We start from the raw sequence: 15,820 nt of genomic DNA, 5'->3' as shown, positions 1-15,820 counted from the left end.
CATAGGTTTACTTTTTGACTATGCTCTACTGACTGTTACTTCTAAGAGTCATACATAATACCGGTTTGGGTAGGGAACGTTAGTGGCATATGTTCAGTGTCGTTGTGTCGTATGAATAGAGATAGCTTTGGCAATCTAAATCTGTCATTAATTCTGTGAATTGGATGATGCAAAGCTATTATTTTCTCCTGTCGCAAACTGACAGCGCTCTCTAAGTTATATTTTGTCTTTCTATTTTTGCTGGGGTGCGGTGCAAACTGACACACAAATGTAGGAAGTTGTAACAGGTTCTGGCAAATGGATCTGGTGTGTTAATTTACAAAAGGATTTGCAAAAGATCTCAGTTATTTGTGACCAGTTCTTTCACCATTTTTATATTTTGCTTACTCAGACGGAGGCACCTCTACTGATCCGTCCATATTTAGCAGATATGACAAATTCAGAAGTCCATGCAGTGATGACCGGGGGCTTTGGAACCATCGCTGGCAGTGTGCTCGGTGCCTATATCTCCTTTGGGGTAAGTCAAGAATGTTTAATGGCAATTGGTTCCTATTGGCTGATTTATTGCCAGTGTATTTGTGGGCTTCCCCAACAGTTAGCAGTAAGGCTGTCAAATTTTATTAGTTCTGAAAAAGCATGCAGAATCCGATCTAAATCTATTTAAGGCCACAATGATCATCAAATGAAACTATCCAATGTAAAAAGGAGCAAAGTTATGAATTAACTTAAAGAACTAACACTTCTTGTATGTGTAAATGTCTCAGCACCATTTCAGATTGTGCCCACTTGTGTTCTTGTTGTCTTTTATAATATCAGATCGTGTCGTTAGTGTAAGACTTTGCCTTGCATCCATTGTTTATTCTGCCTACCTTCTCATGTTTTCTTCCTTCTCTTCATGAAGGGTCAGGGCTCGAGTCGGGGTACCACGTGGGGGGACGCCGTCCCCCCACTTATTTTACTGGGGGGGACGCCGTCCCCCCTGCCAAACAGCTGGACTTCACTCTTTGGCCTGTCTGGGACGAGGAGCTCGGCACCTTTCGTAACGTCACTTCCTGTTGTGATGTCACTTCCGGTGACAGCATCCCCCCATTTCTATTTTTTACGACTTGTGCCCTTTGAAGGGCTCTGAATCCCACCCATTCCCCCTCCTTCTCTCGCCTCAGTCCCAAGTGGATGAAAGCCATCCTATCACATGCTGAGGTTTGGCATTCATGTGATCGCACACACTACACTACTTGTGCCTTCTCCTAGGGCATCCAAAACGAGTGTCCAAGTAGAGAGCAATAGGTTAATGGCATGTCCTCTGTTTGGACCTGGAAAGGGCCTAATGCCAGAAACTCTTGTCCAAAACAGAAGACGTCACTGAAGAGGTAACATATCTATATTTACAACTTCTAAAGGCTAGTACCTGTGTCACTCCCTGATTAAATACATGTACCACTGGACTATCCCAATCCTGTTTGGAGCTGCTCTGCCCCTTCCCCAACACTGCATCACAATACACCCCTGCTGGAAATTGCTCCATTACTGTTTCTATTCATAGTCCATACGGACTACTAAGGTAATAACTAATCTGCCTGAGTTTGTCCAACACCGCTTCTGGACATGGCTACCATGAGACCCAGAATATACGCCAAAAGAACAACTACAGTGGTAGTGTGTCATTACCGAGGTAATTCCATCACTACTTCAGTGTGTCTCCCCTAACTACTACAGCCATGGTAGCCATATTTTCCTTGACAGACCAACTAAATCCCAGCCATTTAACTGGTACCGCAAGTTCTTCTTTCGGTCACAGAACTGACTCACAGAATTACTGAACAACTATGCATCCCAAGTCAGCTATGTGGTCGACACTTAGGCATCCGCAATGGGGCCAGACAGGCTTTTTATTCCACTGGGCATTTCCCCATCTGGCCCCAGGCTGCTTCTGGTACTTCTGTCACTTTCCCCAGTTCCCCGGGGTTAACTACAGCAGACTCAGTGAGGCTTCTCAATAGACAGTGAATGAAAAGGAGGACGGAAGGGAGGGGGAAGGTAGAGAGAAAATTATTAAAGGGAGTGACGAGAGAAAGGGAGGGACAGAATGTACAGATGGAAAAAGAGAAATAGCATGAAGAGACAAAGGTAGCAGGGAGGCTTGAGCATTTTTTTGCCAGGGTTGTTGTGATCCACACCCCTCCTTCCTCAATCACACACTGCATCTCATTTATCAAAACCCGCTCAAGGGATTCGGAGCAGTGCTTAATTTGAGCCGGTGGGTTCCAGTGCTTGGCACCGGAACTTAATTGTCAACACCGCCACTTATGACTGTCTATACTGTTTATCTAAATTACAGATGAACAAAACAACAGTTGCATATTATTTCTAATTAACATTAAAAATAACTAATATCTGTTGCCTAAGCCATTTTGTAGCTTTGGAGTCTGAAATGGTCTGAAATGTTATATTTGTACGGTGTGTTGTATTGATTCTGTCATTGGCGGCACATATAGGGGCAATGAGTAGCACAAGCTGCAATGGCCTCTTGATGAGGACCCCAACGCTTATTTTTTTTCCAAATTAAGCACTGGTTCAGAGGGCAAAAAGGGGCTACTGACCACAACTGTGGTGGATGAGATCATTTAACACTGGTGTCCTGTAGTCTGTCCTACTATGGCACTGAAAACCGGGCAAGGGAAACACTTTCTGCACTTGAGTAATGGAGAGCAATAATAGGTTTCTCCGAAAGTAGTGTGGTGGGCTTGTGCTTAGAACTCAACACTCAATCAAGAGATACAACAATTTCAATTTCCAGTCTAATGTTTGTCAGTTTAGAAGAGAAACTACTTTTTAATCTCATAGCAGTACTGAATATTACAAAATGTAATTCAGTATTTAAGGCAATGACTTTGATGCATATTCTCCCTTGTAGCGCTACTCCCTCTGATCACTGCCCTCATGCTACCTCCCATCCAGCTGACCCTTGATGTGCTTGTTGCCCCAGCAAATAAGAAAGAAGCATGAATCAGGCACAGATTCAATTCAGAACACAATATGATACTCTCCTCCTGCATTTACAAATCGCTTGCCTCTTTTAAAACTTCCTTCAAAATCAAAACCCACTCTTCCTTTCCACCCAACTTCCCAACACAATAAACACCTGTTACCCTCTTCTGAGCTATGGAGGCACAGCAAGCTCGAGAGACCTACCTGCAACTGCTGGCCCCTGCTAGATTGTGTTGCTGATACTCAAGGTGTCTACCCTGGTCCTGGATCCTAGGCTGGCATCAGAGAGGACTCCTCCTGCCTTACTGAATGTTCAATCAAAGTTAGCATAAAGCGATGCAAATCCCCACAAAGACTCACTACACACCTAAAAGATTAATCGGATCCAACGCAAGCAATATAAAGTCCCACAAAGCTTCATCGGAACGAATGCCGAGCGACCCTAAGTCTTGCCGTACAGCTTCATTGAAACCAATACTGTAGGTCGCAAAGCCTCGCGAAGCAACACAGTGCAACAAGGATATAAGGTACAATCCTCAGTGGGCCAAACTCAGTCCTGTGTCTAGCCTGCGCTCCATTGTGGTTGGCCTGAACTTGTGACAATCTGTTATCCATGTGCATACTTATTGTTACTAAACATAACAAGAACCCTATTAACCTATGGACGTGAAATCAGCAATAATCTGTAGGAGAAGAATTAATAGTTCAAACTACATGCCACTGAATGGAAATTGTACAACTGTCACCTGTCGCAAAAGAGCTTCAGCATTTCATCAGGGTTAGTACCATGCAATACTACTCACATTTGATCATCGGAAATGTACTGATATTTGTAATAGATGAAAAAATATTTAGCACAATGAAATCTGTTTTGCATATAAGATAAAATATACACTTTACTAATTTCTTCTTTATTGTTTTGTTTTTGGGCACAACAAATTCCTCCAGCCCTACTAGGAAGGAATAAAACACAGAAATGATGCACCTCACCATTTCCTCATAGTATTGACCTTCTAAGCCTAATATCGACTGCACTAGCTTCAAGACACCATTCTGACATACCATTTTGAAATATTCACTCAGGGCCTGCTTTCTTTCCTATTAGACCTGTCAGCCGTAGGGTTGTGTTCCCCCAAATGTTTACCTTACTCCTCCACTTTCGCTGATCTCCTTTTTGTTGGCCAAATGAATAACCAATTGCATGCTAGCAAATCTGTTTTCACCCTAATTATACTGCCAAATCAGTTCTGCTGGTGGTTACTGACTACATCCGAATTAGCGCCCGATTACGATGTTGGACGGACCTGAGTCCGTCCGACATCATTTGGGAACTGGGACCCACCAACCTCCTGTCATCGATCCCAACATAGCAATTAGGTTGCATTCCTATTCTTTACAATGAGAGCATACATTCTAACCGGAATGCATGCTCTCATTGTAAAGAGCTGAGGTGCAGTACATTCCTTTATACTTTAAACATGATGAATTTGCACATTTAATTTACTTGTAATTCCATAGTAAAGTTGTACTACATGTACCCATGGACTGTAAGCGAAATGGTTCTAGTGGACTTGCAGCATTCATTGTGCTACCCACATAAGACATTTTTTAAGCATGTCTCAGGTCTGCCATTGCAACCTGTGGGTGCAGTTTGCACTGCTATTTCGACCAGGCAAAATATACTTTTTGCCAGGTCAAAAACATAATTTTGAATACATATAAAGTACCCCTAGGGAAGGCCCTGAACAGCCCATAGTGCAGGGTGCAGTGTATTCAAAATGTTGGACATGTACTTTTACCCTTTCACATGTCCTGGTAGTGAAAAACTCTTATGTTTATTTTTCATTACTGTAAAGCCTGCCTTTCCCATAAGATAATATTGAGTTACATCATTACATTTATTAAGTGATAACTTAGGAGCAGGTAGGAATATCAAGTTTGATGTCTACAGAACTGTAATTGAATGCCCTATTTCATGGTAAAGTTGGAATTTAAGTCTGAAAATTCCACTTTTACAAAGGTGGGAATTTCTTTCATCACCCTTATGATACCAATAGCCTGTATTCTGGGTCACATGACTAGGTGTAGCTGGCCGTTGATCTTTGTGTACTGCTCTCTGACAGGAGACAATGGGGACTAGATGTTGACAGGTTGGGCCATCTCTGACTTGATGAGAGGGAGGAGCTGTCACCTCCCACACTTCACATCACAAAGACTCTGACCAGCACACTGACAAAGGGTTACAACCGTAGTGTTATGTAACTGCAGACAAAGTGGGCCCAGGACAGGTGACAGGAAATTACACACACCTCTGGGGGTGGAAACCCCCAGAACCTTCTCCTACTTCAAGTAGGCTCTAGGTATAAATAGTGGACCCTCAAACCCAACTCTTCAGTTCACCTCTGGTGCTATGGAAGACTCTGAAGGACTGCTATGCTACTCTACAAGAAGGACTACTACTCTGTTGCCCTGCTGCCCTGCTGCTCTGCTGCCCTGCTGCCTGAGTGAACGGACTAGACCGGGATGTTGAGATCAGGACCATCATCAGAGTGACTCCAAGGGGTAGTTGGCTGTCCACCTGATCAGAGCCTCTGAGAAAGAAAAGGCTCCAACCTACTTGCACCCAGACCTAGACTCGGTCTGCTGTAAGTCCTACCACCACCAAGTGGTGCCACTCCAGTTCTGTACCCCTGGACATGGGCATGAGGGTGCTCTGCCAGCCCAGCTGTGGTCCTGTGAGCAGAACCAATGCAGCACAAATAATTTCCTCGCAATTCCTCTTCAGAACAGCCGCAGCACTGCTCATGCCCAAGCCGGGCCATGCATCGCATCCCATAGTCTCCTTAGAGCCGCTGCTGCAGTACGCATCCTTGACACAGATCTTTTGCCCCTCGTCAATGCCAGCCTTCAGGATGATGCAGCACTGCATATCACAGCCACACAGCTTCTTCGGAACAGATGGGGTGCAACGTATCTGCCACGCAGGACATCGCATTGCAAGGCTTTCATCGACTGCATCATCTTCAACAACACATGTCTCCTCATTGCAGCCCTCAGATTCCTTGAAACCACCACTATGTGATGCATCCTTGACGTGGGATCTTGCATCGCTCTGCAACCAGGATTTAAGGAAATTCGTTCAGCAGTCCTAACTTAGTGCCTGTATCCTACTTGCGCTTAATAGCGGTCGGTCTGCACTTATAACTTTTTCCCATCCTGGTGCGACCAGATAACTATAGTTGGTGCTTTGTGCTTCTAGACACTATTTTTACCTTGAAGTTTGAAATTGCATATCTCCGGTTTTCTTAATTGGATTTTTGTCATTTTGGTCTCAAATAATTTATTTCATTTTACTCTTCCTTTCAAAATTGGTGTGGGAGTTTTCTCCAAAACTCTTGCAATCTTCACCCTGAAATAATTAAGTTCTGACATAAATTTCTGCAAATCCAATCCCCTTAAAACAGACTGTAAATAATATGTACATTTGCCCTCAAAATATATAAATCTTTCACCCATATACATGTCAATGTAAAATAAAAATGTTATACATTTTCTGCATAAATAGCTGGAAAATCTACATCTGCATATTTTACCTGTGCCTAAAAAAATTTCACAGCTGGTCCAAAATCAACTACTTAATTGGTAAATTTGACTACTAACTCGTGGGCCACTCTCTTTAACTGGGCTTCAGGGAAATATCTGGTCTATTCTAGTCCACATGCTCTTCCAAAAACAAAAGAACAGTCTCATCAGCATCCAGTAAATTTGGCAGTATTAATCCAATGTAAAATGCTGAATTTTGACTTCTCTAAACAGGTTAATTATTAACAAATTTCTCGAAACCAAGTTTTTGCAACATAAAAAAATAACTGATATGTGTTAACTAGAGGGTTTTCTAATATATTGTGAACCAATGACCTGCTGGAATGATCTTGGATTTTCATGACAGTAATAAGAAGAGAGGCTCCCTAACCTTGGGTTTGGCAATACTGTGATGAAAATAAGCTATTGGAAATTGTGTGAGTATTTTTATTGGATCTACCTGACACAAAGAGCACTGTCGACTGTGATTAATAGCTTAACAGTCTCACTGTGCTGGTGATTTTCAGGTGCAGTTGTGCAATGGTTTGCTTTAACAAGAAGGACCAACCTAGTCTGTGGCTTCTCCATCATACCCGACTCCCACTTATCAGCTCTCAACTGGAGTTCACTAGGGCTCTTCCTTTTCACCTATTCCTTTTAATCTTCATCTGGAGCATTTATGTCAATCTGGTTGCATCATATTTTCAGTTACTGACCCTTCTACGATGATGACACTCAATCATCAGTACTTTAACACCTCTGCTGGACACATGTGTGTTTCCAGAAGCTATTTGGTGACATATTGGAAAAGAATCCCTTAAAGCTGTAGTCCCCCCTTGATTCGACTATTACAGCAAATAATGGTGCAGAGTACGACATCTATAACTGCTGTCAGACCGCCGCATTTCGATGCGGTCGTCAGACTGCATTGCCCTAAGGATCGACCAACAGCTTCCGAAGGGCTATTAGAGCCCGTCGAGCAGATTGCATTCCCCACAATGGAGACTGTGCCCTCTCAGGCACTACTGTGGGTTTTACGATCCACCTTTCTGCCAGCCATTTCACTTCAGTTTTTTGAACCTGAAAAGGCTGGCGGGTAGGCTTTATTGGGACCACGGGCAATGTCCCAATCCCCAGTGGCATTTTATATGTTAAAATATTTAATTGTTACTCCTTTGAACTGTATATCTTAAAAAAAACGATATGTTTGTATTTATCTTTTCAATATTAGTGTAATACGATATTTGTTTTCAGTGTTTTTTGAACTTACCATTATATGTATGAAAAAACAATATTTTTGTGATCCATATTTTTGGCACGATATTTCTGTATCATTATACTTTTGGGTTTGATATTGTGTCAGAGAACCTCTATTTATTAGGTGGATTCACAAAATAGCTAATCATGGGGGGGCACAGAATGACGTCCCCCCTAATTATTATTCATTAGTCACATTGCATTTGTGATCAACCATACGGATGTAGGCCTTCAGGGGACATTAGACCACAATCCCTGGAATTACAATGCAAAATGAAAATATTTTTTTCTTAACACAGGCCATTTTCCTTAAAGGAACTTGTGCTGCTCCCCTTGATGCTGCCAATCCTTATTTCTGAATCTTTTATCATCTCCATTGAGGAGGCATCAACTGGCAATGGTTTGTGACCAAAATTCCAGTCATAAACCAAGGATTGATAGATTACATAATAACAAATTGTGAGGAATAACCACTTCACCCTCCCCCTTCCACATTGTGATTCACTATGTGTTGCGAAACCATTATATGAGTCAGAGAAAGTTTACTGACTTTTTACATGTGTTTTGTACATCAAAGACAGAGATTTTGCTCTTGTATAACCAGTGATTTTGGAATTTGCAGGATGTGCATCCGCAAAATTCTTTTGCACATCTGGTGCAATATTCTAGAAACGTTTTACTCAAACTCCTCCCAGGTGGCGATTCACCTCCCCCACCCTTCCAACTTTCCAACTGTGCCCCTCTTATCCTCTGACATACAGCAGTGACCACGTGCTTGGTACCTTAAAAGGTCACAGTTTATTATAACATTTATACATATTTCCAAGGTATAACATTCTGTTGATACTTATATTGTCTTTGCATTTATAGTCCTTTTAGTCCATTCTTGTTTATTGTCTGCCTTCAGGCAGGCCAATCTCTGGGAGGGGCCCAACCACCAGGGCCATTGTTTCCGCGGTGGTAGGCCTCAACTTGCTACCGATTTGGTGGGTGTCCGTCAGGACAAGCCAGGGCTGCAAGTACCGTCCCGCTCACCTTTGACCCCCTTCTTGGTCCCTCCCTGCTCTTCCGGGTCCCTGCCGTGTTGCTACCCAAGGACCCTGTGGGAGCACTTCATCTATTGACCCAGGTGCTGAGTTCTGATATCTTGCTCCTTTTGGTAGCCCTGCTGTGAGGCTTCCCAAGTGCCCACCGGGAGCATCACATCTACTCTGTCTGTGGCTGATTGCCACCACGTACTCCTTCAGTGACCCTGCCGTGAGGCATCCCAAGGACACTGTGTGAGCACTTCATCTATTCAGCCTGGTGCTGATTTCTGACATCTCGCTCCTTCTGGTACCCCTGCCATGAGGCAACCCAAGGGCCCAGCAGAAGCATCACATCTACTCTGTCTGTGGCTGATTGCCACCACTGGCTCCCTCAGTGCCCCTGTTGTGAGTCATCCTAAGGACACTGTACAAGCCTTCCATCTACCTCTAGCAATGCATCTCCTTTTTCTATCATTCTAGGATTTTCTCCGCTTCACCTCTATCCCTGCGACTCCAGCCTTGCATCTGGAGTGGGTGGGTGGGATTCATGATTCTTTTCTTCGGTGAGGGAGGATTAAGTGCATAGGGTACCGCCCCCTGATTAGAGGGGCCATCTACTGCCCTGGGGCAACCAATCCTGGTCGCCCCCTTTTTTGCGGGCTCTCGACCTGGGGGTGGGGAGAGTTTCCCGCCCCTGGGCGGAGTTTGTCCCGGGAATCCCTAAGTTCCGGCTTTGCCTTCCCTTGCCCATGCTTCAACTCCACCCAGGTGGCAAGTCACCTCTCCCATCCTTACAACTTTCCAACTGCGTCCCTCTTAACTTCTGACATACACCAGTGACCACGTGCTTGGTGCCTTAAAAGTTTGCAGTTTACTATAACATACCATTTATACATATTGCAAATTTCATGCTTATGCATAGCATTCTGTTGACACTTATATTGTCTTTGCATATATAGTCCTTTTAGTCCATTCTTGTTTACTTTCTGCCTTAACCTCTTAACCACGGCGCGAATTCCGCAGCGGTGCGGCGGTTTAATTTAGTGGGCGTGGCCGCATTGGCCAATGGACGTGCGCAGCACTACGGCCAACAGAAGCAGCGAAGGGGTTAAGGCAGGCCAATCTCTGGGGAAGGGCCCAACCACCTGGACCATTCTGACATACCATTCTGAAATATTCACTCAGGACCTGCTTTCTTTCCTGTTCGACCTGTCAGCCTTAGGGTTGTCTTCCGCCAAATGTTTACCTTACTCCTCCATTTTTGCTGATCTCCTTTTCTTGGCCAAATGAATAACCAATTGCATGCTAGCAAGTCTGTTTTTCACCCTAATTATACTACCAAAATCAGCTCTGCTGGTGGTTACTGACTACATCCAACTTAACGCCCGATTACGATGTCGGACGGACTCGTTTGGAAACTGAGACACAACGACCTCCTGTCATCGATCCCAACATAGCAATTAGGATGCGACCGAACACTGGTTGCATTCCTATTTTTTACAATGGGAGCATGCATTCTGACCGGAATGCATGCTCTCATTGTAAAGAGCTGAGGTGCAGTTCATCCCTGCACTCTATAACAGGCACCTCAAGATGCCTGCCACGGGGTGCAGGAATCAACAGGGCGGCACCATCCGGAGACCTTGCACCCATCAGGGCCCTGCTGGGGGCCCCCAAAGTCGGATTCCCACAGTGTTTCTGTGTAGGAAAGGCTGGCACAGGAAGGCTGTAGGAATCTGCCATCGTAGGCCCTTGGGCTGAAAGAGGCACCCAAGGGATTACTGGAGGCTTTCTGAGCCGGTAAAGGCCATCTAGAATTCCGGTTCGGATTCCTTTCCGACTGACCACTATCAAAATGGGTCTATCGGTAAGCAATCTGAACAGCCAATTACGATGCCGTAGGAATGGCTCCGACCGAAGTTTAGAGCCATTTACTACGGCATCATAATCGAGCCCTTAGTCTGGAAGTGGGTGATAGGGCACTGCTGGCACTTTTAGATCGGTTGGCTGCATTCAATATGATCTTGCACCACATCCTCTGAAGGAGAGGGGACAAGAGGTACAATGCCACCCCTTTTTGGCCAAATCCCACAATCTAAGTGTGGGAGTACCTCAAGGCTCTGCCCTGAGCCCAAATCTATTTAATGCTCACTCCCTTGGCTACCATGACAGAATCTTGAGGGGCAAAAATTTGTCATATCTTTGAAGAACAGCGAGCCCTTCCAGAGCTACAAAATCTGAAACTGCCTCTCTGTGGTGTGTGGGTGGCAGTCCACAAACCAAATTAAATGTAATGCTGGGAAGACAGATGTCCCCTCACCCCCACTAACCAAATATCTACAGTTAAAAAACCTGTGCTTTAAATTTGATGGTCAACTGCTATTTACCTCCAAGTAAACTTCTCCAGAGGTTTCTGTTTTTATTGTCCTTTATGGATAGAAAACAAGTGATGCAAGCCCTGATTATTTCCTGTCTTGACTGCGGGAATGGACTCTTTTCAGGCATGCCCAAATACCTGACTGATAGGCTGCAGCTGACAAGAATGCAGCAGCGCAAACTATTTTCGGGCTCCCCAGTTAGTCCCATGTGTCATGTCTTCTTAAGACTCTACATTGGCTTCCAGTGAGGAAGCGGATTATTTTTAAGACTCTGCTTATGACCCAGAAAACCCTCCATGAAACTGGCCCAGGCTATCTACAAGACAGAATAAAGTTCTATGCCCCCCAGTGAATCTCTGCCTGCCAGAATTCCGCGAATCAGGAAGGGAAGGTTAGGAAGCAGGGTGGAACAAACCCACTGACCATCGATGCATTAAGGCGAAGCTTGTATTTCAGATCAGTTGGCTGCAGAAAAAAAGCTCAAGAACTGGCTTTTTTTCCAGCCCCTAGACCACTCCCATCTTTCCCCCACTGACACTTTTTCAGAAGCAGCGCCAGGACACTCCTTGGAGTAACAGTTGTGCTTTATAAATAACCCCACATAGACATAAACTCTGTGCTAACCAGTGCTAAAGTGTGTGTGCTTTATACTTTAAACATGATGAATTTGCACATTTAATTTACTTGTAATTCCATAGTAAAGTTGTACTACATGTACCCATGGACTGTAAGCGAAATGGTTCTAGTGGACTTGCACAATTCATTGTGCTACCCACTTAAGACATTTTTTAAACATGTCTCAGGTCTGCCATTGCAACCTGTGGGTGCAGTTTGCACTGCTATTTCGACCAGGCAAAATATACTTTTTTCCAGGTCAAAAACATAATTTTTAATACATATAAAGAACCCCCAGGGTAGGCCCTGAACAGCCCATAGTGCAGGGTGCAGTGTATTCAAAATGTTGGACATGTACTTTTACCCTTTCACATGTCCTGGTAGTGAAAACCTCTTATGTTTAATTTTCATTACTGTAAAGTCTGCCTTTCCCATCAGATAATATTGAGTTACATCATTACATTTAATAAGTGATAACTTTCAATTAGGAGCAGGTAGGAATCTCAAGTTTGATGTCTAAAGAGCTGTAATTGAATGCCCTATTTCATGGTAAAGTTGGAATTTAAGTCTGAAAATGCCACTTTTACAAATGTGGGACTTTCTTTCATCACCCTTTTGGTACCAATAGCCTGTATTCTGGATCACATGACTAGGTGTAGCTAACCGTTGATCTTTGTGTACTGCTCTCTGACAGGAGACAATGGGGACTAGATGTTGACAGGATGGGCCATCTCTGACTTGATGAGAGGGAGGAGCTGTCACCTCCCACACTTCACATCACAAAGAATCTCTGCCTGCCAGAATTCCGCGAATCAGGAAGGCAGGGTTAGAAAGCAGGGTGGAACAAACCCACTGACCGTCGATGCATTAAGGCGAAGTTTGTATTTCAGAAAAAGCTCAAGAACTGGCTTTTTTCCAGCCCCTAGACCACTCCCATCTCTCCCCCACTGACACTTTTTCAGCAGCAGCGCCAGGACACTCCTTGGAGTAACAGTTGTGCTTTATAAATAACCCCACATAGAAATAAACTCTGTGCTAACCAGTGCTAAAGTGTGTGTTCTTTATACTTTAAACATGATGAATTTGCACATTTAATTTACTTGTAATTCCAGAGTAAAGTTGTACTACATGTACCCATGGACTGTAAGCGAAATGGTTCTAGTGGACTTGCAGCATTCATTGTGCTACCCACTTAAGACATTTTTTAAACATGTCTCAGGTCTGCCATTGCAACCTGTGGGTGCAGTTTGCACTGCTATTTCGACCAGGCAAAATATACTTTTTGCCAGGTCAAAAACATAATTTTGAATACATATAAAGTACCCCTAGGGAAGGCCCTGAACAGCCCATAGTGCAGGGTGCAGTGTATTCAAAATGTTGGACATGTACTTTTACCCTTTCACATGTCCTGGTAGTGAAAAACTCTTATGTTTATTTTTCATTACTGTAAAGCCTGCCTTTCCCATAAGATAATATTGAGTTACATCATTACATTTATTAAGTGATAACTTAGGAGCAGGTAGGAATATCAAGTTTGATGTCTAAAGAACTGTAATTGAATGCCCTATTTCATGGTAAAGTTGGAATTTAAGTCTGAAAATGCCACTTTTACAAATGTGGGACTTCCTTTCATCACCCTTTTGGTACCAATAGCCTGTTATCTGGATCATAGGACTAGGTGTAGCTAACCGTTGATCTTTGTGTACTGCTCTCTGACAGGAGACAATGGGGACTAGATGTTGACAGGATGGGCCATCTCTGACTTGATGAGAGGGAGGAGCTGTCACCTCCCACACTTCACATCACAAAGACTCTGACCAGCACACTCACAAAGGGTTACGACTGTAGTGTTATGTAACTGCTGACAAAGTGGGGCCAGGGCAGGTGGCAGGAAATTACACACACCTCTGGGGGTGGAAACCCCCAGAACCTTCTCCTACTTCAAATTGGGCACTAGGCATGAATATTGTGGACCCTCAAACCCAAATCTTCAGTTCACCTCTGGTGCTATGGAAGACTCTGAAGGACTGCTTTGCTACTCTACAAGAAGGACTACTACTCTGTTGCCCTGCTGCCCTGCTGCACTGCTGCCCTGTTGCCTGAGTGAAAGGACTAGACGGGATGTTGAGATCAGGACCATCATCAGAGTGACTCCAAGGGGTAGTTGGCTGGCCACCTGATGAGAGCCTCTGTGAAAGAAAAGGCTCCAACCTACTTGCACCCAGACCAAGACTCGGTCTGCTGTAAGTCCTACCCCCCCCCCCAAGTGGTGCCACTCCAGTTCTGTACCCCGGGACATGGGCATGAAGGTGCTCTGTCAACCCAGCTGTGGTCCTGTGAGCAGAACCGATGCAACACAAATAATGTCCTCGCAATTCCTCTTCAGAACAGCCGCAGCGCTGCTCATGCCCAAGCCGGGCCATGCATCGCATCCCATAGTCTCCTTAGAGCCGCTGCTGCAGTACGCATCCTTGACACAGATCTGTCGCCCCTCGTCAACACCATCCTTCAGGATGATGCAGCACTGCATATCACAGCCACACAGCTTCTTCGGAACAGACAGGGTGCAACGTATCTGCCACGCAGGACCTCGCATTGCAAGCCTTTCATCGACCGCATCATCTTTGACAACACATGATTCCTCATTGCAGCCCTCAGCTTCCTTGGAACCACCACTATGTGATGCATCCTTGACGTGGGATCTTGCATTGCTCTGCAACCAGGATTTAAGGAAATTCGTTCATCATTGCTAACTTAGTGTTTGAAATTCCATATCTCCGTTTTTTTTAATTGGATTTTTGTCATTTTGGCCTCAAATAATTTATTTCATTTTACTCTTCCTTTCAAAATTGGTGTGGGAGTTTTCTCCAAAACTCTTGAAATCTTCACCCTGAAATAATTACGTTCTGACCTAAATTTTTGCAAATCCAATCCCCTTAAAACAGACTGTAAATAATATGTACATTTGCCCTCAAAATATATAAATCTTTCACCCATATACATGTCAATGTGAAATAAAAATGTTAGACATGTTCTGTCTAAATAGCTGGAAAATCTACATCTGCATATTTTACCTGTGCCTAAAAAAAATTCACAGCTGGTCCAAAATCAACTTGTTAATTGGTAAATTTGACTACTAACTCCTGGGCCACTGTCTTTAACTGGGCTTCAGGGAAATATCTGGTCTATTCTAGTCCACATGCTCTTCCAAAAACAAAAGAACAGTCTCATCAGCATCCAGTAAATTTGGCAGTATTAATCCAATGTAAAATGCTGAATTTTGACTTCTCTAAACAGGTTAATTATTAACAAATTTCTCGAAACCCAGTTTTTGCAACATAAAAAAAGAACTGATATGTGTTAACTAGAGGGTTTTCTAATATATTGTGAACCAATGACCTGCTGGAATGATCCTGGATTTTCACCACAGTAATAACAAGAGAGGCTCCCTAACCTTGGGTTTGGCCATACTATGATGAAAATAAGCTATTGGAAATTGTGTGAGTATTTTTATTGGATCTACCTGACACAATTGGCACTGTCGACGGTGATTAATAGCTTAACAGTCTCACTGTGCTGGTGATTTTCAGGTGCAGTTGTGCAATGGTTTGCTTTAACAAGAAGGACCAACCTAGTCTGTGTCTTCTCCATCATTCCCGACTCCCACTTATCAGCTCGCAACTGGAGTTCACTAGGGCTCTTCCTTTTCACCTATTCCTTTTAATCTTCATCTGGAGCATTTATGTCAATCTGGTTGCATCATATTTTCAGTTACTGACCCTTCTACGATGATGACACTCAATCATCAGTACTTTAACACCTCTGCTGGACACATGTGTGTTTCCAGAAGCTATTTGGTGACATATTGGAAAAGAATCCCTTAAAGCTGTAGTCCCCCCTCGATTTGACTATCACAGCAAATAATGGTGCAGAGTATGACATCTATATCTGCTGTCAGACCGCTGCATTACG

General features: G+C 43.8%; 1 protein-coding gene across 3 annotated transcripts in view; it reads left to right on the top strand.

Annotated features, from left to right (window-relative positions):
* Positions 1 to 15,820, top strand: part of SLC28A2 (solute carrier family 28 member 2) — a 675,497-nt gene that overhangs the window by 450,783 nt on the left and 208,894 nt on the right. For all 3 annotated transcript variants that reach the window (XR_013609837.1, XM_078684949.1, XM_078684951.1), the window contains one exon: positions 392 to 517. Coding sequence is in view for 2 of the 3 variants with exons in the window: in XM_078684949.1 (XP_078541075.1) it covers positions 392 to 517 (126 nt within the window). In the remaining variant the exon portion in view is untranslated. The remainder of the gene's footprint in view (positions 1 to 391; positions 518 to 15,820) is intronic.

Source organism: Lissotriton helveticus, chromosome 3_2 (genome assembly GCF_964261635.1).
Source record: "Lissotriton helveticus chromosome 3_2, aLisHel1.1, whole genome shotgun sequence".
NCBI classification, from domain to species: domain Eukaryota; kingdom Metazoa; phylum Chordata; class Amphibia; order Caudata; family Salamandridae; genus Lissotriton; species Lissotriton helveticus.
The sequence above is the reverse complement of the archived record's forward strand: the minus strand, read 5'-3'. Positions and strand labels throughout refer to the sequence as shown.